The sequence below is a fragment of the Carettochelys insculpta genome, chromosome 29 (assembly GCF_033958435.1).
Source record: "Carettochelys insculpta isolate YL-2023 chromosome 29, ASM3395843v1, whole genome shotgun sequence".
Lineage (NCBI taxonomy): Eukaryota > Metazoa > Chordata > Testudines > Carettochelyidae > Carettochelys > Carettochelys insculpta.
The window spans coordinates 14,651,739-14,677,929 of record NC_134165.1 but is presented as its reverse complement, the minus strand read 5'-3'; the positions used below and the strand labels follow the sequence as shown (position 1 = coordinate 14,677,929).

Genomic DNA, 26,191 nt, shown 5'->3' with positions numbered 1-26,191 from the left:
ATGTGGAGTGTTGCATGTTGGGACCAGCGTTCCCCCAGGAGAGATTGAAATGCCATCCGGATGATTACCAGAGCACCCAGCTGGCAGCCTGTGTTTCTATTGGTGGTACACATTTGCACATGCATTGGTGCACATAACATTTATTCCACCCATAGAAGTTAAACATTAGCTGGAACTCCAGTTGGGACCTATCGTCTCCACTGGCCAGCTCAACAGCAAGGTGGCTTAAAAAAGGTGCCAAACTGGCAGCTGCCAGGGCAACCTTTGGGAAAGCCTTCAAGAAAACGACCTGTTTAAACAACGTGATGAGCTGAATAATTGTTTTCTGCAGTTACAAGGAGTTTATATGTAGTTCTCCTGCCTGTCACGATTCAGGGAGACCAATTTAAATTGCTGGGCCCGTGTCCTGAAATACCATCCACGGACGTATTTGCATTGACTGCCAGGGAGCACGAAGGGGACATAGTCCAGTGGGACTGAAGTGGCAGCTCAGCTCCACTCTGCTTTGGATCACTGATTGAACTAAGTTCAGAGGAGGAGGGGCCAGGAGCCTGTGTTTGTGCTGTTGATACTGTAGCAGGACTATTTTTATCGTGGTTTTGGACCTGCAATGAGCCGCGTGTTACCTAACAGTGAAATCAAGGTGAAATCATAGAGCTGAAAAGCCATCATGAGCAGCTGTTGACATTTACACCAGGGACATATTTGGCTGGAGGAAGAAGCCATGGGACTAGACCTTTCCCTACATCACAAGATCGGTGGCCTTGTGCCTCACAGTACTACTCTGACAGTCATTTGCAGAGGGTTAGCCTCTTCTTTTTGTCTCCACTCGCTCCTAAAGGAAGCAACACAGAGGGCTTCCGAGCCCAGTTCTCTCACAGCTGGGGTTTGAGGAACTTTCGGTCACTGGCTTCCCCAAAAGAAGCTGGAATTAGGGAAATGATTCATAGATTCCAAGGTCAAATGGGACTGTTGTGAAAATGAAAATAGAGGGACAGCTGGAACTGTTTAGACCATAATTGCTAATCAGTTCCGAGGTATATTGCTTAAGCTTGTGGGTGAGCCCTAGATTCAGGAGTCAGGATTCCTGGGTTCTGTTCATGGCTGTGACCCAGGCTTCCTTTGGGCAGGTTCCTTCAGTGCCCAGTGCCTCCAGCTATAAAATGGGCATCATAATTTTAATCCTCACGAAAAGGCTCTGAGACCTTCAAGGTTAGCTTGTAAAGCTCTTGGAGATTCATGAATGCAAAACCAGAGCTCAACAGTAAATGCATTTTACTAGGATTTTCATAGAATCATAGAACACTAGGACCGGAAGGGGCCTCGAGAGGCCATCGAGTCCAGTCCCCTGCCCCGACGGCAGGACCGACCACTATCTACACCATCCCTGATAGACATCTATCTAATCTGTTCTTAAATATCTCCAGCGAGGGAGATTCCACAACCTCCCTTGGCAATTTATTCCAGTACTTGACCACCCTGACAGTTAGGAACTTTTTCCTAATGTCCAACCTAAACTTCCCTTGCTGCAGCTTAAGTCCATTGCCTCTTGTTCTCTCCTCAGAGGCCAAGAAGAACAAGTTTTCTCCCTCCTCCTTATGACACCCTTTAAGATATCTGAAAACCACTATCATGTGCCCCCTCAATCTTCTTTTTTCCAAGCTAAACAAGCCCAATTCTTTCAGCCTTTCTTCATAAGTCATGTTCTCCAGACCTTTTATCATTCTAGATGCTCTTCTCTGGACTTTCTCTAATTTCTCCACATCTTTCTTGAATTGGGGTGCCCAGAACTGGACACAATATTCCAGCTGAGGTCTAACCAGCGCAGAGTAGAGCGGTAGAATGATTTCTCGTGTCTTGTTCACAACACACCTGCTAATGCATCCCAGAATCATGTTTGCTTTTTTTGCAACAGCATCACACTGTTGACTCATATTTAACTTGTGATCTACTAGAACCCCTAGATCCCTTTCTGCTGTACTCCTTCCTAGACAGTCTTTTCCCATTCTGTATGTGTGAAACAGATTATTCCTTCCTAAGTGCAGCACCTTACATTTATCTTTATTAAACTTCATCCTTCATCATTTTGGTCAAAGGAAGATCAAACATGGATAAGAGGTTTGCCAGGGTCGCTTTTTTAGAATGATTTCTGGCTAGGCTCCTGCAAGCAAGCCCAGGGGTCAAACGCTCACGTTAGGGAAAAGGTTTTTAGAAGATGTTGGTCTGAAGTATGATAATATTGTGTGGTGATGGCATGACAAGGCTTCCTGGTGTGATTGGGTGAGGGTGATATATTGTGATGAGAGTCATGCTGTTGCAGTGAGCTAAGCCACGTTCTTGGCTGTGACAGGGTCTCCTAGCTGTTGTGGAGACACAAATAAAAAGAGTAAGTTGGCGCTATGGTGCGCTGAGGTATTTTTATGCTCCGTTACGTGTCTTGAGGAGATGTGGGGGTGCATTCCCATGGCATGTTGCACCCAGAATGACGCCTCTGAGCTTTGGTATTGACCACGTTCAGCTGCCTGGTCCAAAGGTGTAATAGTGACAGCTGTCATTTTCTTGTGACTGGGGAGCCCTGTGGTGGATCGACGCATTTGGGGTCAGGCAGCAGCTGGGTACCATGCTGCGGGGCAGAGCCACATTGGTGATGTCACAGTGATGTCAATGTCACAGGGTGGCATGGTGACATCAGAGGGCGGCACGGCGATGTCACAGGGCCTGGTGTGAGGCGGGGGTGACCCATTGAGACAGCAGCCTGGCCCATTGGCTGGAGGTGGCACGGGGGACAGTTGCTGTGGGATGCCGTGTCAGGGTGACGCATCACAGGGCGATGACGCAAGAGTGTCAGGCTAGGAGTGGCTGCCATGCAGGGTGAGGTCATTCCCCATGCTGGCCTCCTCGCTGCCAGGTAAACTACAACTTCCATCAGGCCCCTGGGCTGTCGTCACGCGGCCACTGGCTGCCTCAGAGCGGCGGGACTACAATTCCCATTATGCATCGGGAGGCCGAGCGCCCGCGCAAAGAGCTTCACGGCAGGGGGAACTACAACCCCCATGATACCCTGCGGCGCCGGTCCTTCCCCCCCCTCGCACTTGCCCTGCTCCCTTTGCCGTCTCGCCCCGCCCCTTGGCTGTGACGCGTGGGCGCTATGGTGACGCGGTGACGTTGCGGGTGGGGGGAGGGGTGAGCGGAGCGCGGCGGAGCCGGTGTCCGCGGCGGACGGAGCGGGGAGCCCGGTCCCCTCCCCCATGGCGGCCAGGCGGCTGCGCGCGGTGCTGCGGCTGGGCGCGCGCCAGGGGGCGCCCCTGACTGGCAGGTGAGAGGTCGGGGGGGAGCCTGCGGGGGGTCTCGGGGTGTTGGGGTCCCAGGACCTGGGGGGGAGGGGCCCAGAGGGGGTGTGTCTCGGGGGGTGCCAGGCCCTGGCGGGTGTCTAGCGGAGGGGCCTAAAGGGGGGGTGTCTGGCGGGGAGGGGCCCAGACGGGGGTTCTCTGGGGGGATGCCGGGCCCTGGCGGGTGTCTGGGGGATAGGGGTCCCAGAGGGGGTTCCCATGGGAGGAGCCACGTGCCTGCAGCACTGGGGGCCTGGGAGGGGCACTGGGGGCCGGGCTGTGTTGGATGCAGCAGGGAAGCTGGTGCATTACATTTGGGGGGACCCGGTGCCCGGCCAGGGGCACCCATTGGCAGAGGGACGGTCTTGTGGCTGGCTCCACTCCAGCCCCACCGCATCGCACTGGTACCTTCGGTGACTGAAGTGGTGCGAGGAGGGGAAATCTCTGGCCGGGGAGCTGGCGGGAATGGAACTCGACGCCTGGAACCGAAGAGCAGCCAGCTTTCAGCGGACTAGCACACGGGCTCGGGAGACCATGGGCAGGTCCCTGGGGTAGGGCGAATGGGGGCGGCTGCTCCAGGCCCCAGGCTTTGGGGGTACCCTGCAGGCTGGTGGGATTGGCTGGCGCAGCCGAATCCATCGCTTCCGAAAGGCCTGCCCTGCTGTTGGCAGTTAGCGGAGTCAGGGCCCAGCTCAGCTCAGCTCAGCCGCATTTCGGTGCAGCGAGTGCCTTGCCTTGGTCGGAGTTCTGAGCCCCCGTCGTCAACGACGGCCCTGTGGTAGGTGCCAGCAACCGGCTGCAGCGCCACGAGACTGGACCCATCCCACTGGCCTGGATCTATGGCCCATCTTTCTGGGTCTGGCATCAGTCACAGACGTGAGGAGGGAGCCTGCCTGGCTTTGCTGATGGCCCCCTGCCTTTAGGCTTCCCCTCCAGGGCAGGGGAGGTTCGTGCTGGTTCCTTTAGCAACAGAAGATGTTATGATAACATGCAAAGAGCTTTCTAGAAAAAGGAAATGGGATCCAGATTCAGCTGGGCTCTATTGTTAGCTTCGAGCCAGACCGGTGCAGACCTGCAACCAGGTGGGAGTTAAAAGGCACCTGCTGGTATCAGCTGTTTGTAAAAGTCTCTCTCATGGGGTGTTGAGTTGCTGATCTGGATTAAGTGCCACCTCTTGCCTTGGCCCTCCCCTTGAAGAGCTTTCAGGGCTCCCACCTCCTCCTGCTACTGATGACCTCTGATGGGAGGTGCCGTGCCAGGAAGTTGCTGCAATGCATTGGTCTTTCTATGCAGCGCTGTCCTGCTTCCTGGCAGGTGGGAGTGAAAATCAAGTGCTTGTGTCTAACCGAGGCACTTTTAACGCTCAATGCCTCCCTTGGTGCAGGGGACGCCCCCCTGCTAGGAGCAGACAGCACACCAGTGGCGTCGTGCAGCGCTTTGAACAGTGTCAGGACAGCTGCTTGTCATCAAGGTGATGGATGTAAGAGCTGCCCAAAGTCCTTGCACTCTTCAGGGTATCAGCCCCGTGTTGTGTGTCTGGCCTGCGCGTGGTGCAGAGTAATGAATAGAAGGTGGCATCTTCCAGGCAGCTCTTGAGTGAGTTTGCTATGAGCAGGAGTACGGGAGGCCGGCAGCAGGGGCAGCTCAAGGTCGTGCTCTTTGCTGTGTGAATTCTTTTTGTCCTCTGCTGGCTGGCGCAGCCACAGAAGTGGCTCTGAGCTTGGAGCGTATCCCCTGTGGAGTCTCCATCCACTCAGGCCAGGCTGAGGCTGGCCTCTAAGCTCACCTAGATTTCAGCTGCATGATTGGATCTGAGCCACCCACAACAGCCATTCCACTTTCCCAGCACTGGAGAGCGAGAGCGAGCCTTGGCTCTCGGAACATGGAATGCCCCCAGCACGCTGGAAGAGAAAGCTTTTCCCTCTGGCAAAGAGGTGGACGACCCATCTTCAGCTGCATCTAAGTGAACAGAAAAGTTTCCAGTAGCTGGAGAACGTGGGCTCTTCGTTGTGCTGGGCGGAAGCTGCCAGGGCTTGGAGAGGAATTGAATTGAATCTTGTTCCTCGTGTCATTACGATGTCCAGTTCCCACCCTTCCCATGGATTCGGAGCTCTTTGGGGGATTGTGACCGTCAGGACTTCTTGTTATTTTGTTGGCATTTAACCAATGGGATAAAACCCGACCTGTCTGAGCTGTGGGCTGGGAGCCAAGAACTCGGGGGTGCTATTCCCGGTTGTGGGTGAGTTGCAATGCCACTCCGTGCCTCAGTCTCCCCAGTGGGGAGAAGCGGCAGAGAGCAGTGTGTGTGTGTGGCCGTTGCTGGCTTGCCTGGAGAGGCGGCTGCCGCCTGCAGCCCCAGGCGAAGAGGGGGTGTTAGTCGTCGTGGGCACTGCCTTGGATGGTGGGAGATGGAAGATCTGTGCAGGCGGGCGTGGGAGGCGAACCAGCCACTGGTGCAGCTCCCGGTGCCACCCTGCGAAGGGTGGGTCTGAACCCTAGCGTGCCAGCGAAGCCAGCAGAAGCGTGTGCAAACACGCCAACCTTGAGGGCCTGGGGGCTGTTAGCTGCCTCTGGACTGTTCGCAGCAGAGCGGTCACATGTTGCAGGCTTCCCTTCTGAGTCTGTGATTCTCTTGTGTGGTGGTTGGGCCAGGCTGGGCGGGGGATCAAGGAACGAACGCACCAGCTGACTTTTCAGCCGGGGGCAAGGTCCAGTGGCCAGTCACTGACAGGGATACAGGCACTTGCTCTGCCTCTGGCAGGGTGGGTGACCTTCGTGGCCAAGTCCTGGTCTCAGCCAATGCCTCAGTTTCCCCATCTCTCAGTGGGGGACAATGCTGGCCAGCCTCGAGGGCCGTGGCAAAGAACCCAGCGGCAGCAGGTTCTCAGTTACCGTCAACGAGCAACTCTTCTCGAGTGCTCTCACCCAAACATTGTGTGTGTGGGGCTGCTGAACAGCGGCCACACCAGGAGTGAGAAGCAGCCGCTGGGGCTGCAGAACCGAGAGGGAATCTTGGCTAGCTGCTGCTCTTTCAGGGTGCCAGGGATTGCCAGCGTCCAGGTGAGGCAGCACAAACTGAGGCCCCGGGCCTTGTGATGTCCTGCCAGTGCTCTGAACGCTGGCTACCGCTCCTCCCCTGCAATCCCGGCTCTGCCGCGTAGCCGACAGGTACGGTTATGCAGAGATGGGTCACTGGTGCAGCTGGGACGCACCAGCAGGGAGTTATTACAGGGCCTGCGGGAGAGTGGCAGAAACCTGGGAGTTATCTGCCAGGGTGGCACGTGGCTTCCCCAGCCACCTGCCTCTCAAGATCTCCAGACCCCTCTGCCCCCCACTCTGGTGCCAGCGTTGGCGGAGGAGGGGGTGCTGCTTGCTGGGGCAGAGTTTGTCAGGGTGCTGTGTTTTCCCTATGGCAAGAGTGGTTCGTGTGCCTTTCAGCTGGTTCCCACCCTGCCCGGCTCTGGCTCCAAGGACTTGCCTCTTCATTGGCTTCCTGTTGGCTCAGCTGACTGCTGTTCCTGTGAATGAATCTCTCCGCCTCCTGCTCCCAGCTGCCCTGCTGGTGGGCTGGGCCAGTGCCTGTTGTGTGAGGCCCTCTGGGCACAGGGGAGGGGCCGCCAGCCTCTTGACTCCCCTGTAGGTGATCTACAGCCGGGAGGAGTTGGTCCGGGTCTCCCTCGCTGGCTGGCGGGGCAGTGTCGGAGCCCTCCACAGAGGTATGGGGGAGCACGGTCTGGAGGTGGAGGAAAGTCACTCCCTGTCCAAGTGGGATGCCCACTGCTGTCCCCAGTGACTGCCTTGTGCCACTCGCTGGCTGGCAGGAGGGACCTGTTGGGAGCCAGCTCCCCTCCCAGCCAGAGCTTGGCCCTATGCGGTGCTGAGCGGGATGGGGACACGCGGTCTGCAGATCCCAGGGCCCTGGCCGCCCTCTGCTGTCAGGTCAGATTGCAGAGGCTGGCCTGGGCCGTTCGGGCTCGGTAGGTAGCACCTTCCCCATGTCAGCATCATGTCCTGCCACAAACTAGTCAGTCGAGTTGCCAGGCTGCTGCCGGTCCCACCCCAGAGATGGCCGCATTGGAGTGGGGAAAAGACCGCAGCGTGCAGCTTGGCCACCCAGCAGGCTGGGGCCAGACAGGTCTGCAGGAGGGTGTGATTGGTGGGGGAGAGGAGAGTCACTCGACCGTCCCACGCAGGCCGGGGGCGGGGGGTGTCCCCTTTAGTCTCAGCCCTTGGCTTCTGGTGGCCTGGGGCATGGAATGGGACCAGCACTAGCTTCTCCTGAGCCAGCTAGACCAGGCGGAGGGCGGCTCTCTGCTAACCCCCTGCCCTTTCCAGATGCCGGGCCGGGGGTCTCTGCGGGATTCTGCTGAGCCGGGGGCCTGGGGCAGTCAGCAGCCTGGACTGGGCCACCTGTGTGCAGCACTGCCGGACCTTCATTAACCTCACAGGGCCCTTCACCAACAAAAGGAAGGAGTATTCTGAGAGGAGGATAATAGGGTAAGTGGCTGTCCCCCGACGCTGGGCTGCAGGGGCTGCTGGATTGACAGTGCCAGGGCTTTCCCTGCACTCCAGCACAAGGCCTCGGCCTGCACAAGCGCTGGGCCAACAAGGCCTTTGGTCTCCAGGCCTGGGGTGGCCGTGGCCTGCCTGACAGTGCTGGGTTCGGCACAGGCACCGCCAGCCAGGCTGAGAAGCCATGAAACTCATTGCACGTGGGGGGGCTGAGCTGGGTGTGAGTGGCTCCCCAGCCCGTCCAGAGAGTCAGGGCGGTGTCTCCCTGGCAGGTACTCCATGCAGGAGATGTATGAGGTGGTGTCCAACGTGGACGAGTACAAGCACTTTGTCCCCTGGTGCAAGAAGTCGGTGGTGGTCTCCAAGCGCACGGGCCATGTGAAGGCTCAGCTGGAAGTCGGCTTCCCGCCCGTGCTGGAGAGATACACCTCTATCGTCACCCTGGTGCGCCCGCACCTGGTCAAGGTGAGGCGGTGGGAGGGGAGTTTCCTGGGGCAGGGGGGTTTGCGCCCCGCACCGGGAAGCCTGTCTTCCCGGGCTCCCTGACTGCCTGCACCTGCTGTCCCTTCTCAGGCCATCTGCACTGATGGACGGCTCTTCAATCACCTGGAGACCAGCTGGCGCTTCAGCCCCGGCATCCCAGGCTACCCCCGCACCTGCACGGTGGACTTCTCAGTAAGCTGCCTCTCCCCGGGGGGTGAGGGGAGCACTGGGGTGGAGGGGCAGGTTAGCAAACGGCTGTCCTCAGGTCAAACTCCTCCTGAGTTTGCTCCCCGGCTCCACTGTGGGTGCCTCGGTTTCCCCAGCTGGGCCGTGCTGAGCTCTGAGGGTTTGTCTGGAGGCAGCTGCGTGCTGCTGATTTCTGTCAGTCTCTGGGCACGCCAGTGGCCCAGCCCTTTGTTCCAGGGCAGGGCTCTGCCCCAGCCTGCCCGGCTTTGCCACCCCCTTCTCTTGCCTCCGCAGATCTCCTTCGAGTTCCGCTCCCTGCTGCACTCGCAGCTCGCCACGGTCTTCTTCGACGAGGTGGTCAAGCAGATGGTGGCGGCGTTCGAGCGGCAGGCAGCTAAGACCTTCGGCCCCGAGACACGGATCCCCCGGGAGCTCATGTTCCACGAGGTTCACCAGACGTGAGGGCAGTGGGGCCAAGCAGGCAGACTCTGCTGGGGCGGCGGGAGCGCTCAGCCACCCCCCATAACTATTTATTGATCTCGACTCCCCGACGGTCTCTCTAATTTATCAGCTGGCCGCAGTGTGCCGAGCGCGGGCCGGGGGGGCTGGGTGCTCGTCTCATGGACCAGAAGAGCCGCACCACCAGGCTTCATCCTTTTCTAGCTAATCGTATTTTAAATGTTTTATGGGGGGGCAAAGTGGGGAGCTGGTTCACATCCCCCTGCCAGTGAGAGCAATCCAAGCCCAGTGCTGGGCTACTGCCCTGGCCGTGGTCGGCCGGCCTGGCCCCGCGGGCGCTGGCAGGAGCGGGGCCCTGGTGGTACGCCGTGATCAGGGGCTGTGCCTTGGGACGTGTGTGAAATGGATCAGATGCTCCTCCCAGGCCCAGGGGCCGGTGGCAGTGGAGGATGCCCGGCAGGTTACCCTGGCTGCACTGCCTGACCTCCCTGCCAGCTACACGGGTGCACCCTGGGGAATGGGTGCTGCCAGCAGGATCACGGCACAGGCGCACGCCGCTTGGGTGGCACCTCTCACAGCCCAGGGATGGGCCGGACAGCAGCATGGACACAGCTGCACCCCAAGCCCTGCAGGAGGGATCTCACTGAGCCAGCTGGAGCTCTCCAGGGCCTTCGGTGGGTGGGGAATGGGCAGAGCCCTGCCTAGGCCCCACAGCGCTGCCAGCTCTTGCCTGGGGGAGCCGTGCTGCTGGGGCACTGGCCTCCCATGGGAGCAGACGGGTGGCAGAGGAGCGTGCAAGAAATAAAGGCTACAGCCAGAGCGAGCAGCAGAGTTGTGTTCAGAAGCTGCCATTGCCCGCAGGGGCCTGAAGGGGGAAGCTGCCCCCAGGCAGCTGGTGGGGCCCCTCTGCCAACGCTCCCGTAAGCCTGGGACAGGGGCAGGTGAGGTGGTTGGGGAGCTCCCCTCCTGGGGGAAGTGTAAAGCTTCAGGGAGGTGGGGGACCTGGTTCTTGGGGGGGGCTGCAGCTCTGCCTGCCCTTTGCTGTGCTGAGAACATTCATCTCCCCCCACCCCCCCACAGCAGCTCTGGGAGCAGGAGGGGAAGGTGCTGGCTGGTGGGGATCCTGCCTAGAAAGGGCCCTGTCTCCTTGAAACACAGAGCAGCAGGGAGTGGAGCTAGAGCCAGGCCCAGCACCCGCAGCTGGTCTTACTGCAGCCTGGGCCCCTGTGCTGTGCTGTGCAGGGTGCTTGCACCCCAGCTGCCTACACAGCACCTGGGGGGAGGCAGAACCCCCGGGCTTGTAGCAGTGGGTTTGCCCAGGTGCAGGCAGGAGTCTGGCTGTGGCACCTGGGCCTTGCAGCATGTGCACAGCTTCCCCTTGTGGGGTGGCGTGAGCTAGCCCTGTGGGGAACACCCAGCCTGCAGGCTGAATAGCTTCTGGGCAGACCTGCTCCTTCCCCAGCTGTGGGGGCCTCTGCCCCCTCCAGCAGAACTAGCTCCCACCTCCCTGCCAGCCCAGGCCTGCTGGGTGTGAGCGAAGAGGGGGCTGGATTGTATTGTTCAGCACCCACCAGCCAGGCCCGACTAGCCCCAGGGCTCGGCTCCAGCTGCAAATGGAACCTTGGGGATGGTGCTGGTTCCAGGCTCAGAATCTCTCTCCCCCCATCCACCCCCAATCTCAGTCAGGCAGGAGCATCTGCCACAAGCCACAGCCTTGACATAGGGGCAGCTGCTGCTGCCAGGGCAAAAGCCAGGCTGCAGCCGCCCTGGGCTCCTTGGGAGCTGGCAGCAAGGCGGGAGCCATTCTGCAGCACAGACAGGTCAGGTAGAGCCCCACCCCTGGGCCTGCAATGGCCCCTGCCCAGCCTGAACTCTACCCCAAGCCAGCAGGGCTCCTGCCCTGTTGCCCTTGGGGAGCAGGCCAAGGGAGGGGGGATGCTGGTGCCACTGCTCAGGAGAGTTAAATGCTGCCCCACTGCTTGGCAAAGGCCCACAGCTGGGGCACTTCCACAGCTGGTGCACAAGAGTTTTTTACCCCAGCTGAGAAAAACCACAGTGCAGCTGCCTGAGCCTCGTGGGGAGGGAGGAGGAGATACACACACCCCCTTCCTTCAGCCAGGGGCCAATGTGGTGGGGGGGCAGGGGGGGGGGTAGAGGGCTGCCCCATCCCTTCCCAGCCCAGCAGGGCTTCTAGAACACCTTAGGCCCACTGCTGTACCTGATGCAGTAGGAGCTGGTCACTCCTGGTGATGGGGGTGTGGTGGTTCTCCTTGCATACCCCAGCCCAGCTTACTAGGCCACCACCCCTGGAAGCAAGCGAGCAGTGAACAGCCTGGGGAGCTGGGGGCAGCCCTGGCCAGGACACCCAGCTGCCTTCACAAGGGGCAGGTAGGGTGGTGCCACTCCCCTTCCTGGGTACACAACAGGCCCTGGGGCTGGCCCCCAGCTGCCCAGGAAAGCTTTGGCTTGCAGCAAGGGGATGGGCAGGGCCAGGCTGCTGCAGAGCCTGGGACCTGTGGAAATCCCAGTTTGCCCAGGCTCCAGCAGGTCAGAGCAACTGGGATGGGGGCAAAGTATAACTAGCCTGCAGCGGTGGAGCTAGGCCCAGCTCCCAGGCATGACCAATGCCCCCCCCAGCTACAAGCCAGCCCCTCCCCCCTCAGGGGTGAGTGCAGCACAGGAATGTGCCTGGGAAGGGTAAGGGTGCCCTCCTGTGGCCCTGAGGGACAGGGAGCGAGACAGGCCTGAGGCAGCCCGGAAAGGGGCAGGGGTAGGGCCTATGTTTGGGGCGGGGGCTCGGCTGCTGCAGAGCAGGAAGTACAGCACTGAACCCAGAGCACAAGCTGGGCTGCAGGGGAGAAGCAGGTTTGTTAATAAAAACATTTATTTTGCATTTTGTACAGAGGCGCCTGGAGGCTGCACTGGGCCCTGGCTGGAGCTGGCCCAGCACCCCAGAGCGGGTGGGGGAGAGGGGAGTTCACACAAACACGCAGAGAAAGAACCAGGGCAGGGGAGGAGTGTATTGTGCCCCCCAGGCAGGAGACAAGTTCACTTCTGCACTGCAGCTGCTCAAAAAGGTGCCAGCAACACTGCGCCCGACCGACCCACCGACCGCTGCTCAGGCCAAAGGCCCCAGCCTGCTCCCACCTCAAGGAAAGATCCATCCCCAGACTGTCCCCTCTCCTGCCCCAGCCTCCCCCGCACCAGCAGCAGGGTACGGGGGAAGGACTGTGTGCCAGTGGGAGCCAGACCCTCCTCAGCCAGCCAGGAGCCTGAGGGCCTCAGAGAAGGGTGTCCCCCAGGTACCCAGGAAGGTGCCCCCAGCCCCTGCCGCTGGAGGAGCTGCCCCTGCCCAGGGCCCTGCAGAGGGGGGAAGGGGCAGGAGACAAGGCCCAGGAAGATTCAAGCAGTCACAGCAGCCCCCTCCCCACAGTGGAGGAAGGGGCACAGAGCCAAGCCTGGGGGTGCCAGGGCTGGGGAGGGGCCTGTGACATGGACAAGGCAGCGCGCAGTGTGGTACATGATTCCGAAAGGACCCTCCTCCGGCGGCCGGGAGAGCAGGGCCCGGCCCGGCCCGGCCCGGCCCAGGAAGGCATGCAGGGCTGAGCCCACGCGGGGGCACTGCTTCCTGGGGAGCTGCCCCGCTCAGGAGTTTTGTGGAAATGCTGCTACAATGGGGGGCGGGGAGGGGGGGGCCTGACTGTTTCCATCTTCGTTTACACCATAAATAACGTGGAAGGGGTGGGCGGTGCCTGGGAGAAAGGCTTAATTCCAGCACCTGGCCGGGAGGTGGTGGATGGCCCTGCGGCCAGTCCCTGGGCAGCTGGCAGGTGTGGGCTCCCCCCTGGGCCTGGCTTTACCCCGACTTGGCGCCCACGAGCTGCATGAGGCCGTCTGTGCTCATGGACTTGGGTCTCTCCAGGGGGAAGCCGAGGGCTCTGCTCCAGACGAGCTGGGCTAGGACGCCCAGGGCCCGCGAGACTCCGAAAAGCACCGTGTAGTAGTTCATCTCCTTCAGGCCGTAGTACTGCAGAGGGAAGAGCAGGGGTGGGGGAGGTTCAGCTGGCACTGGGCCTGGGAGATGCCCAGGGCCTGGCTGTAGGGGGCCCAGTCCTGCCTGCTGAGCCCAGGCAGGGCCCACTGGAGGTCAGAGGAAGGGACCTAGTCAGGCCCAACTGGGTGGAGAGTCCAGGCCCCACCCCCCACTAGCAGCCCTGGGGGAAGCCTTACCTGGAGCAGCACCCCGCTGTGTGCGTCCACGTTGGGCCAGGGGTTCTTGGCCTTGCCCTGCTCCAGGAGTACGTTGGGGACGATCTTGTAGAGCTGGGCCACCAGCTTGAACATGGGGTCTTTGGGCAGGTGCTTGAGGGCAAACTCCCTCTGGCAGGTGTAGCGGGGGTCCGTCTTCCGCAGCACAGCATGGCCGTAGCCAGGGACCACCTACAGCAATGCGGGGGGGGGGGGGGGGGGGGGTTCAGCATTGAATGGAGGGGGCAAGGGGAAGGGGCCCTGACCCGCACGGCCCAGCAGACTCACCCTGCCTGAGTTCAGCGTGTTCCAGATGAAATCGCGCAGCTTCTCGTCCGAAACCTCCTGGCCCAGCTCCTTCTGCAGGTTGGTCAGCCACACCAGCACCTCCTGCAGGGCACAGGCAGAGGGCGCCGAGTGAGGCCAGGCTCTGCCCTGCCCTGCCCTACCCCGCCCCGCCCCAGCGACACACCTACCTGATTGGCCAGGCCATGGAGGGGGCCGGCCAGGCCGTTCATGGCGGCAGCAAAGGCCAGGTACGGGTCGGACAGGGCGCTGCCCACCAGGTGGCTGGTGTGGGCACTGACGTTCCCACCCTCGTGATCACTGCAGATTGGAGAGGTTAAAGCAGCAGCCCCCCCGCGCTGGACCAAGGGCTGCCCCTCGAGGGAGCCGCTGAGCAATGCCAACGTCCCAGCCGGCTAGGGGCAGCAGGGGCCTCGCTGAGGAGGAGGGGGCCAAGGCTCAGTGGTCCTGGCCTCTCATGGTCTGCACCAAGCTGGGCCCACCAGCCTGGTACACAGCCCTGTGCTGCCCCCGCCCACCACCACCCTTCCCCTGGGAGAGATGGGGATAAGGCAGCAGCTGCCACGGCTTTCAGAGCCCCGGTTCCACCCCAGGCTGCCCAGTTGGTGCTGGATTGTGGGCGGCCTGGCCCCTGGCACGCCTGAGCCCACTGACTGAGGCAGGGGCTCCTGGCTGCCTCCGGGGCATCCCTGTCTGCAGTGCCCGCCAGGAGCCAGGCGGTACCCAGCTCACCCTCGCAGCCGCCCTCCCCCTCCCCCATCTCACCTGTGGATGGTGAGGTAGAGTCGCATGAGCTCAATGAACTGGGGGTCACTGTAGCCCAGCATGTTGGCAAAGTTGTGGGCCCAGTCCAGGCCAGGGTCGATGGCGCCGATGCTGCTGCCCTCGCGGTACAGGTTGCGGTAGATCTTGGCGGCAATGCAGGGCAGCTTGGCAATCAGATCCATGGAGTCCTCGTAGATGAGCTGCCAAGCAAGGGGAGGAGGCAGCTGCTCACCAGGGGCAGCAGAGACGCACCCCACCCGCCCTTCCCGCTTTGAGCCCAGCCCCCCTCGCACTGCAGCGGATGTGGGCTGCTCCCAGCCACGCGAGGAAACTGGGCCTGCGGAGCAGAGCGGCTGTCCCTGCAGAGCGCAGGGTCTGCTGTGTTCCACCCCAGAGGTGGCTGCATGTCAGCAACTGACAGCCTGCGTCTACAGGATGGGCCAGGGATCCCTTGGAAATCCAGACAAATACCAGAGCTCTGAGCAGCACATGGAGAGCCAGGCCCCTGCCCGTGCCACCGGGGCCAGCAAGGACTGTACCCGCCCATGGACCAGGTGAGGAGAGGGGGCCAGCTGCCCTGGGCACAGGGGAAATGCTGTAGGTAACAGGCAGGGAAAGCCAGGGAGGGCAGCAGAGCTGAGACAGGTCAGGGAGCAGGCGCACTGCCCAGCCCAGGAGTGGGGCCGGGCTCCAGCCGACACAGGCTGAGGCCAGGGACTGGCAAGGTGGGGTTGGTCCAAGATCCCTGTTTCGGGGCAGGGCTGGGGACAGGCTGCCCCAACAGGCTTCCTCCCCAGCTGCTGCAGAGGCCTCTAGCAGGGGGACCTGGCGCAGCCCTTACAGAGGGGTGCAGCCTACGCTAGCTCTGTTCCACAGCTGGGCATCTGGAGACCAGGGGACAGTGACTCTGGCAAGGCCCCCGAGGGGGTGAGTGGCACAGCCAGCCTTGCGCTGCCCTGCTGCAGGGCAGTCACCACACAGGAGCCACAGCCTGGCAGGGCCCCGCCCCCCGCCTACCTCCCAGTACTTGGCCCGGCTGATGCCCTCTGAGTAGGCCCGGGCGAAGACGCTCTCGCTGTTCAGGGCGGTGATGGCGGCGCTCAGCTGGGACATGGGGTGCAGGTTGGTGGGGAAGTTGTCCAGCATGGTCACCACGTGGGAGGGCAGAGCCGCCCGCTTGGCCCACTCCTGGGAGACCCAGTTCACCTGTGGGATGGAGGAAGTGCCCCACGCTGGGTTATCCAGAGAGCCCTGCCTGCCCCAGCCTGGGCTGCTGTTCCCAGCAGCATCAGCCGGGCCCCCCCCCACCGAGAGCCTCGGGCAGAGCCCCCGGCTCCTCACCTGCTCCTGCGTGGGGATGTCCCCGGTGAGCAGCAGCCAGAAGAGGCCCTCGGGCAGCGGCTCCTCCCCTCCAGGGGCCTTGGGCAGCAGCTTCTGGCACTCGGGGATGCTGTACCCACGGAAGCGGATGCCCTGGAGAAGGGTGGAGACCGCACTCAGCTAGGGGCTGGCGGGGGCTGGGGGCACAGGGGCATCTAAGGTCTTACCTCATCCGGGTCCAGCACCGATGTCTCGTAGATCAGTCCCTTCATGCCTCTCATCCCGCCATACACCTGGGGGAGCAGAGCCGAGCCGGGGCGGTTACCAGGGACAGCCCAGTGCCGCTCCCCCTCTCCCCACAGGGCTGGCACATAACGCAGGAGTCTGCTCTCTGCCGGCGCCTCCCAGCCAGCCCCTTTGCCACACCCTGCCCGGCCCACGGGCCTCTCCAGCTGCGCTCTCCTTCACGCACTGCAGCCTCCGCTTCCGGGCACAACGCGCGGGCCAGGGCAGATCACCCAACAGAGCAGTGCACTGGGCAGGCCCCCGCAAGCCGAGGGCTCTTTCCCAGTGCACAAAAGCGGCAGCAAGCGGCCGCTGCCAGGGCAGAGACCCCACCGGAGCTGAGCCAGCCGCCGGTCTGCAGGAGCCCCGGCACCAGACCTCACCATCTCCACCGTGATTTGCCCGATGACTGTGTTGCCGTATTGTTGCCGGAAGCTCTTGACTCGCGACTGCTCCTTGGGAATCAAGTTGGAAAGGACGTCCTTCAGGTTCTGCGGGGGGGGAGCGGAAGCAAGAGCTGGTGAGGAGCACCACTACCCTGGCAGCTTGTCCACACTGTGCAGAAGTGCCTCCAGTGTTGGCCAGAACATGCTCCCCTCCCCATGGGAGCACTGGGGTTGGACTGCTGCCTGCGGGGGCTTCCCTGGGGGCCGGGCCCTGAGCAGCACTGGAGCTGCTGAACGGGTAGACAGGAGATGCCAAGAACCGCTCCACCCCCCTAGACGAGAGCGGAGATCTCTACTCACCGTGGAAGTAGCACTGGCGTGTCGGGCACCGAAGAACAGACACTGGGCGTTCTGCAGCGGGGGGGAGAGAAGAAGAGAGACCCTTATGCCTTTGCTCAGCAGCGACAGTGCCCACGACCCAGAAGCTAGCGCAGTGTTGGGCCAGGAGGGTCGAGATCCCACGGCCAATGCCTGTGGGGAAACAGCCACGCCGGGGCATGCTCATGGCTCCCTCCCCAGGATCTCCCACCGCTGCATGCGGGATGCACCTGATGGAAGGGGACCCAGGGCCTGGGCAGGAAGGCAGACCAGCGCTCCTGCCCAGGGCATTACTGGAGCCCTGGCGGTGTGTCAGGGAGGCAGGAACATTTTGGTTCCATGCCTGGCTCCGGTTCAGCCACCCAGACTGGCAGGAACCGGGACACTGCCTGTTACTCTAAAGGCTGCACAGAGGCGAGGAATCCCCCCGCTCCTGGAACCGGCTGCCTGGCTGGGCAGACACGCAGGTGGGGGAAGTGTACCAGCCGACCCCGCTGGGTGAGCGACCTCCTGTACCTGCAGGGGCTGGAGGGGCCCAGCCAAGCATCAGAGCAGGGCCCGACAATGGCAGACACTCCTCCAGCAGCTCCTCGCAGACCCGACCCTGGGCTAGACAGCTACAGGCTTGTGCTGAAGCTACTCTAAGGGTGTCCTGGGGGAAGGAGGGGGTCTCCCCAGGAGTCATTTTGCCCGCAGGTGGGGCCACGCTTGAAACCCTGAGGTGCTGGTCAGGCACTTGGCAGTTCCTTGTGGGCCAGGAGGTGGCGAGTGGCTGACGAAGCCGATCAGGGCCTTGTTCTGCTCCCTTCGGGGGGGCGGGGTGGTGGTGGAGGCAGCTCTCCTCCCAGAAGAGCTCCTGCATTCCCTGCTCGCCCCACTTGCGGGCCAGCAAGTGCTAAGCAGCCGGGCTGGGAGCTGCCGCCCAAGTTCTTGTGGCAGGTCCAGAGCTTCCAAGCAGCACTGCCACAAGCGGGAGTGTTTGGAGCTGGCCAGACCACAACCAAGCCCTACCCCAGGCCTTGTTCTCCGCACAAGGGGCTGGAAAAGCCAGGCCTGGGGACAAATACCCCACACAATGGGCTGTTTGAGATGCTGCTCAGGGTCGTGGCTGCTGTTTCCTCTTCCAATGGAGGGAACATGGTGCTCCACTCCCAGTGCCAGGAGCAGCTACTTGTTTAGCTGCAGGGCCCAGTGGACAGATCCCAGCTTGGCAAATGCTCACAGCCGCTTAGCGGCGGCACTGTACTGGCATCCTATGTTGCTGGGAGAGCGTCTCCTGTTGCCACAGTGACCGGCTCTTGGCGATGCCGATGGAGAGCTCTACAGCGGCTGTGTGGATGACCTGCCCCGAGCAGGAGCCGCTGGAGTGGGAAGTGGGAGCCTTCACTCAGAGGCCAAAGAGCGACAGGGAGGAAGCTGAAGCTGCCTGGGAAGGGAAGGTAAATCCCAAGGAGGCAGCAAGTCCGAGGCTGATTGTGAGGCCAGACAGGGCCATGGGGCCAGCAGCTCCGGCAGCACAGGTGCCAGACACCAGCCCCCCCAAGAACGCCTGCTGCAGAGCTGCTGGGGAAGATTTGGCCTTTTCTGGTCTCCGCAGTGCTGCTCAGGGGAGGGACATGGGGCTCCTACCCCACGGAACGGGAACTGCGCTCCCCTAGCCAGGCTGGGAAGTTTCAAACACTCCTGGAACCCTAGGGCAGGAAGGGACCTCAGGAGGTCGAGTCCAGCCCCCTGCCCAAAGCAGGGCCAACCCCAACTGAATCATCCCAGCCATGGCTTTGTCAGGCCGGGACTTAAAACCTCCAGAGATGGAAGTTCCACCACCTCTCTAGGCAACACATTCCAGCGCTTCCCCATCCGCCTGAGGGCACAGTAGGGTTGGATATTAGGAGAACACTCCCCCTTCGTAACTTCAGACCATTGCTCCTTGTTCTGCCATCCATCACTACTGAGAACAGCCTCGCTCCAACCCCTTTGGAGCCCCCCTTCAGGCAAACCAGCTCCTCGCCAGGAGCAGGCAGTGCTGGCCACCGCCTGGTCTAACAGGGTGGCAGGCAAGCGCCTGCCAAGAGGGACGCTCCGGGCCGAGAGAGGGCAGCCTCTGGGCCTGCTCTCAGCCAGCAGCAGAGGTGAAGAACTCAGGCAGAACGACCTGGTTTGCACCTGCAACAGGAGCAGACACTCACACGGGGGAGCTGTTCAGGGAGTAGGAGTCCCTGAGCATGCTGTGCATCACGGGGGTACTTGGGCAGGGCAATCTACCCACTGACCCGCACAATGGGGAGCTGATGTAGCAGGTGGATGCAAGCAGCGACCCAGATATCCCCTTTACAAGCATCCAGCTTCTCCCCTCTCAGCCGTTCCCGTCTAACCACGGCAGCGTCCCCTTTCCGCAGACGGGCCGTTGGACCTCCCAGCCCTATGCAAACCCGTGCCTTGGGTTAAAAGATTGAGGCTCTTCTAGCCAAGCCCAGCAGCTCTCAGCCAGCCCCCTCCTCCAGCACCCAGCCAAGAACAGGCCCCACTCTGCACTGGGCCTGGTGGGTGAATTGCTAAGCATTGCCCTGCTGACACCCCACATGCCAAGCCCAGGGTTAGCCTGGGCTGGAGAGCTTCCTCCTTGGGTGTCTCCTCCATCCAGAAAAGGGGAGGGTGACCCTTGACTCCAGCCATAGGAGGTGGCACACCACTGTAGCAGCACAAACACCTCCTTGCAGCTAGCTCCATCCCAGGGGCAAGGCTGTGTTATCGGCCCACACCACAGTCACATGGCCAACCAGGGCAGAGCCAGGCTCAGGGCTCTGACTCAGCTGGTTGGGGAAAGCTGCCTCCTACAAGGGGTCAATGCTGTCATAGGCCAGGAAATAAGCATCCCAGCTGCATTGCAAGACGCAGCTGTGCTGCAGCATGGAGGGGACAGACCCACGTCCCCCCAGCAGGTCACTTGGTTCCCCCACACCAGCGTGGAGTCTGTGATCTCCACCTACTGTCCCCAGCTCACACCCCGCCAGCACATCGTTAACCCACCCTGGAAAACAATCCCTCGGTCACAGACTATGGGGGACAGACCAGTTCTCGCTTAGAGGTGGCTGCCCAACCTGAAGCAAACACTTACCAAGAACCGATCCCTGCAGCAAACCCCATGGCCAGCTCCATCCACATAGCCACACAATGACTCCCTCCCAGGGCCTAACCACAGCATCCGGGCTCATACTTCTGCACATCCTCTCCTGTGTTGCATGTCACCAATGCCCCGCTGCCGCCTACGCGGGACAAATCAGGCTGGCTGTGCCACAGGATGACTGGCACGAGTCAGACATCAAGAAAGAGAACCCGCAGGGGAACTCTTCACCCTCCCTGGGCATTCAGCAAAGGGTTTAAAAGCACCATCCGGCTACAGAATAAAAAAGGTTCGAAACTCTACTACAAAGAGAAACAGCTGTACTGGGGCTCGTGCCAATTCTGAGTTCTACAATTAAGTCTCAATGGCCACTTCCTGCGGGAGCCTCCACATCTCCCCAGGAGCAACACTGAACGGCCTCAGCCCCCCTGACTAATCCCCTCCTTGCGGAGCTGCTTTGTTACAAACACCTGCCTTTGTAGCTCCGCCCCAGTCCATTGGATGCAGCGGGTCTGACCCACCAAAGCTCGTGCCCCAGCAAAGCCGTCAGTCTCTAAGGTGCCGCAGGGGCTCTCTGTGGCTTTTACAGGTACAGACTCACGGCTGCTCCTCCGAGCCCGAGCCCATTCTCGGCCAACCAGAGCAGGGAACAGCACTGAGCTGCGCACCACTGTGCTCCTTCGCTTCCCAAGCAGTGAGCTGTACGAAGGCGAGTGCCACAGATGTCAGGGCAGGGGAGCCACAGTTAGCCGAACAGGAACATGTTGTGGGCCAGCTCAGCCACAGCCACCCCCAGGCTATGAAAAGCCTCTACCCAGAGGCTGTTTCGCTGCAGAGCTGTCACCCCACCACAAGAGGAATGCAAACAACAGGCAGCTGCTTGGGCTGGAGGCGCGTGAAGTAAACCGCACCTGCTGCACAGGAACAGGATTTGCCCAGGTCGGAGAGCCGACGAGGGGGAATGATCGACTCCAGCGTTAACACAGCCAGAAGCACCCGTGTACTCTCTGCACACAAAGGTCTGGGATACGGCACCTTTGGCTGCCGGCGCGGGCAGTCCCACGAGGCTGCTGTGACTCGGGGCCAGTCAGACACAGCCAACGGGATCTGTGCTGGGGGGAGAAGTTCCCTACCATCAGCGGCTCCTTCCTGTCCCTAACAGCCCAGGAGCCTGGTGGACTCTGGCCCTCCCAGGAGGGGTGTCCATGGGCGACCTCCTTGGGGATGCTCTCTGCTGAGATGCTAAGAGTGAGCGGACCCTCCCTCCTCCATAGCACGGCCGTAGGGGAGGACATCCCAGGAGCATGAGCAGTGCTGTGCCTCATCCCGCCACGAGCTGCGGCAATCCAGCAGGGCAGCTCAAGGAGAGAGCAGCTGCCCTTCCGGGGGTTCAGCAGAGAAATCCAGGGCAGCGTTACAGCTGTTCTGCTCAGCCCACCCTGCAGGCCAGGCGGTCCCACCCGTGACGAGATTTCCTGCCACTCAGTGGCAAACGGTTTGAGATCCCCGTAACTGCACAGGGCCAGCACGAGCCCTGCCAAGGCCGGGCCACCGAGAGGAAGGAGAAAGGCAAAGGGACAAGCTAGCAGGAGACAGTCGCACCCACCAGCCCTGCTGGACTTGGCTCAGGGCCCACACGGTTCCCTGCCCCATGAGCTTCCAGTTGAAGAGGTCAGACGACTTGCCCTGGATCACAGCAGGTCTGTGGCAGCGCTGGAACAGAATTCAGGTTTCCAGGCTCAGTCCAGTGCCCTCCCGCCAGCCCAGGCGGCTGCTCAGACAGAACTGAATTCACCCATTGAGAGCCACGCTGTGGGTGGGTGTCTCCAGATGCTCTGGCAGTGCCACTGGATACTAACTCAGCCCCTTTCCTCGTGGACACCAACAGCTCCCTTGCGCAGGTTGGAACAGGCCCCCTGATCTGCTGTGTTACCAGGGCCCATTCCCCCAGTGAGGACGGAGACAGGCAGTGGCAGGAAGGAGCTCTCATAGGCCCATGGGAGCGTTCTTGGTACGCCCACCTTGCAGGCAGCCTCGCACACGTTGCTGGCCTACAGGCGTGCACGGGCAGGGCAAGGCACACGGTTTAGCTCAAGGGGACCAGGAGGCCACATTCCTGGGTTCTGTCCCCCACAAGTCTCAAGCTCGTACTCCAGCAGGCACCATGGCAGAGGGCATCACTTCCCAGCTGGGAGCCTCCACCACACCTGACGCTGGGCGCGTGTCTTCCACCAAAGCCGCAGAGCCTTGCTGGGGATTCTGCCATCTCAGATCTGACCGAGTCCAACCTCACAGCATTACCTGAGCCCAGAACTGCACCATGGGGCCGTCAGCTTTGCTCGAGCCCCTCTTCCACGTACAGGGGTTGCAAGCCTCAAGAGCCAGCCTTACTGTGGGCCCCCTGCCTGGGGACTCTGCACTGCTGGTAGGAAACACCGGTCTCCTCCCCCCGAGCCTGACCTTTAGCCCCTTGCTACCAGTGCGGTGCAAGATCACAGGCTCAAGCCGCCAGGCCTGCTGAGTGCTATCACTTTAACCTTTCCCTGGTGGCTGGTGATATAACCTCCCCAGAGGCCACATTCTTCTTGTGGGTCCGGGTGGGGTGATTGGTGGAGCGGTGGCACCATCAGGCAGCACGAGATAAAGGTCAAAAGGCCCACACGGTTCAGAGGGCAGAGACCTCACTACCCCGTAGGCAGCTGGCCAGGTTCTGAGCTTTTCTGCCTCTGCCGCTCACCCAGCCTCTTGTACACTCTGCCCGACAGACTTCCACACGTCCTGCACGACGCCAACGCAGGCTGAGAGCCAAAGTGCTCTCAGGCAGGGAGAGAGGTCAAGCCCTGCTCCCAGCTACATGTGCTAAACACTGCCCAGCACTCTCCCCGTGACCTCCACGGCTGACCTGGCGTGCCACCAGAGGGCATTCCACTGGGAAGGCTGGGCTGAGTTATTTGTAGTGCCAAGAGGCCCACTGGCTCACAGCACAACCAAGACCGATACGGGTGGGAAGGGAAAAAAGCCAAGGCCCAAAAAGGTGATGTGACTTACTCAAGGTCACACAGCACAACAGTGGCAAAGCTGGGGCCCTGGCTCCCACACCAGGGCCCTATTCACTAGGCCACACTGCATCTCCTGGGTAACACAGGCAAACCTGCCCCAAGGGTTAATTTCCAGGAGTGATTTAAATATTCAAGGCCAGAGCTGGGTGGTGCCAGGCAGGTCTGTCAGGCCCAGGAGGGTTTGATTGCACAAGAACAGGTGAGGCTTTTCCAGCAGCGAGCAGTTTTTATCTCCCTTCCCACATGCAGCTCAGTGTTTAAATGCTGCCAACCCTAATCAGGCCAGGCAGAGCTGCCCACAGAGAACATGGGATCAGATCACAGACAGAGCCAGGAACGCCCACCGCTCTCAGGGCCTGATGTAGTGGGAGACGCACTAGCAGCAGCTGCCAAAGCTCTTCTCGGCCCTTTCCTTACCTGTGAGGTCCTGCCACGCCAGGACAGGCAAAGCATCACGGGCTTCCGCAAGGCAGCCGCCTCCATTTTTGGGGAGGGCGCCCAAGACCACAGCTGCCAGCGTGAAATGAAGCTGAGCCCCTGACATCAAGATGGAGCTGGGCCTTCCAGCAATTCTAACTCTCTGCTAGACGCAGAGCTCTGCAGTAGGCAGCTCTCAGGGCAGAAGGAGAGTCCTCCGGCATGATAGTAACATGGCTCTCAGTTGGGCAAGATTTGGGCACCTGTAGCACAGAAACTACAAACATGCGCCATGTCCTATACACAGCTGGCTCCAACCACTGCATTTTCTCAGTCACACCTCCACCCTTGTCTTCCTCTTCCAGGCTGCACAGTCAGACATCACGTTAAATCACCAGACCCAGAGGCAACTGAAGGAGGGGTAAAGAAGGTGCAGTTACTCCCAGGAAGTGCAGAGGGATGAGCCTGGATGTTAACAAAGGTTGTAGTTTCCCTGTTTGGCAGCCAACTGAAAGCCAAACCCCAGGAGAGACAGGATTAGGAGCATAAAGCTGAAGGGTTTACGCTGGTCGCCATAAGCTTGGCCCATCTGGCTTTTGTTTCACTCAAGGACTGGAGAATGTGCTAATTTTAGCCTTCCAGGACTCCGGTCATTCCCGCTGTCTCCTCTGTGCGCTTGTCTTGCTGTACAGATGAAACCGAGTCCTACCCCTGTCACAGCAGCAAGGCCGCGGGTCAACAGCTCCCTGCTTGGCATTTCTGATCCTCCACAGTTAAACACTGCGAAGGAGCCAAGTGGAACACCCTGGCGAAGGCTGGGAGCAAGTCAAAATAATCCAAAAATAAAAGTGCTACTCGATAAACTGCTAAAGCGGATTGGGATGAAACTCAGCCGGCCGGGAGTCCTAGTCAGACCGGCAGAGCGTCCCAGGGACCTGCAGGAGCGCGTTGCTCAGCGCGCCGATGAGCAAGCTCCCCTGGTTGCCCACCACCTCGTGCCGCCGCGACAGAGAACCTTGGCCCAGCGACATCCCTGCTGGTAACGATGCGATTTCGGAGAGCAGAGGAAGCGGGGCACCGGGCCAGGCCCTCCAGAGGGGCAGCTGAGTCTTCTTCCCTCGTTTACTACTTGGCACCTCTGCCAAGCACCAGCTAGAGCAGGGAACTCACCTTGGATGGGGGGTCGGGGGGAGGTGTCTAGTTGTGCCCCTGGGGCAAGCAGAGCTCCCGGGCCATTACACCCCGGCAGGGCTGGCACAAGTGCCCAGAGCTCTTCTCCCCCACCCCCGGCCGTGCACCCCCAGGAACCCAGCCTTGGAGAACAGGCGTTGGGACACCTCACGCCCATGGGGCCGGCATCCAGCGCTGCGGGAGTGGGCGTGGGTCGGCCGGCCAGGGCTGCCAAGTGGTGCCCGGGGACACGCAGGGGGCAGGGGGCCCGGGCCCACGGGAGGAAGCAGTGAGTGGCACTCAGGTAACGACTCAGCTTGGGGCGGGGGGACCCCACCTGGCTGCAGGCATAGGGGGAGGAAGACCCCCCCGCCGCGGACACGCATGGGGAGAAACGGGGCAGCAGCCGGGGGCGGGCGCCCCGGTGTGGGGAAGGGCAGGCAGAGCGCAGCTGCAGGGACACCCCGCAACCTGGAGGCGCTTCACCCCTCCCCCTCTTTCCGGGGTGCTCCCCACAGGACGGGCCAGCCCCCGCCTCACCACATGACGTGGGGCCGCGCGGCGCGGCGCGGCGCGGCGCGCCCCCGCCCCCGCCCAGACCCAGGCCCAGGCCCAGGCCCAGGCCCAGGCCCACCCCGGCCCGCGGCTCCCCTACCTTGGCGCCCAGCAGGCGCGCGGCCGCCCGGCTGCCGGCAGTCAGCAGGGTCATGGCGAGCGGCGGCGGCGCTGGTCCGGCGGGCGCGGGCGGAACCGGGGCCTGGAGCCGCCTTGGGGGGCCTGGGCCGGCGGCGCGGACCAAGGTTGAAGGAGGCGGCTGAGGAGGGAGCGGCGGCAGGGGCTGGGGGAGGGGTCCTCGGCAGCGAGGGGCGGAGCGCGCTGACAGGACCTGCCCGCCCGGCGGGGGGTTATTAACATAGCCACGCCCCCTCGCCGCGGCACGCCATTGGCAGGGCTCGAGGGATGGGCGGGGCCTAGGGGGCGCGGGCGCATGACGACGGTGGAAGGGCTTCGGGGGTATAGGTGGCTAAAGCGAATGCCTGAAAACTCAGCCGAACCCTATGGGATCGCCCCCCCCGTCAACCTCCACCTGGAGGGGGCGGGGCTGGGGGGAGGGGCAACGTATATTCAGTCCGCCTCAGGATGGTGTCACCTCGCAGCCTCGCCCTGGTGTGGCCAATGGCACGTGGTCGCCTGACAGCCTCGCCCTGGCGTGGCCAATGGCACGTGGGTACCTCACCGCCTCGCCCTGGCGTGGCCAATGGCACGTGGTCGCCTGACAGCCTCGCCCTGGCGTGGCCGATGGCACGTGGTCGTCTCACAACTTTGCTCGTGCGGCACGTGGCGCGTGCCCACTTCACCGCCTCGCCCTAGTGCGGCAAGCGGCAGGTGGTCGCCTCGCACCCGCGCCCCGGCAAATGGCGCGGTCGCCTCCCCGCCGCGTTCAGGAGCAGCAAGTGGGGGGTGTCGCCGCAGCGCCTCGCCTCCTTTCCCTGCCCACCTCGCTCGCAAGGGAACCGCTCGCCTGGGAGCCGTGCGCAGAGCTCCATTTCTAGGGTCCTGCGTGCGAGTCCTGCCTGCGGCTGGGGAACGCACCGCTTGACTTGAGCCTGGAGCCCTCCAGGGATTCTCCTCCCCGAGCGGTGCCGCTGAGAAGGGAGTTTGCTGAGTGCATTGTCCTTGCTGATGCGCTGGGCCCCTGCACTGAGATGACCCCGAGGGCACTGCCCATGTGGGCTGATGCGCTGGGCCCCTGCACTGAGATGACCT

The 26,191-nt window shown here is 61.7% G+C and overlaps 2 protein-coding genes across 2 annotated transcripts; one reads left to right on the top strand and one right to left on the bottom strand.

The window, feature by feature from the left end:
- The first annotated feature begins 3,182 nt into the window (after positions 1-3,182).
- Positions 3,183-9,798, top strand: COQ10A (coenzyme Q10A). The gene is made up of 5 exons (XM_074979717.1): positions 3,183-3,316; positions 7,665-7,826; positions 8,114-8,306; positions 8,415-8,516; positions 8,805-9,798. Exons 1-5 carry the CDS (start codon positions 3,249-3,251, stop codon positions 8,970-8,972), a joined length of 693 nt encoding a protein of 230 aa, XP_074835818.1. The 5' UTR covers positions 3,183-3,248; the 3' UTR covers positions 8,973-9,798.
- Positions 9,799-11,835: 2,037 nt separating this feature from the next.
- On the bottom strand, positions 11,836-25,289 carry CS (citrate synthase). The gene is made up of 11 exons (XM_074979703.1): positions 25,080-25,289; positions 16,640-16,690; positions 16,277-16,384; positions 15,836-15,901; positions 15,630-15,761; positions 15,306-15,494; positions 14,289-14,488; positions 13,694-13,823; positions 13,506-13,607; positions 13,200-13,409; positions 11,836-12,996 (listed from the first exon to the last, which is right to left on the bottom strand). Exons 1-11 carry the CDS (start codon positions 25,131-25,133, stop codon positions 12,826-12,828), a joined length of 1,413 nt encoding a protein of 470 aa, XP_074835804.1. The 5' UTR covers positions 25,134-25,289; the 3' UTR covers positions 11,836-12,825.
- Positions 25,290-26,191: the final 902 nt, after the last annotated feature.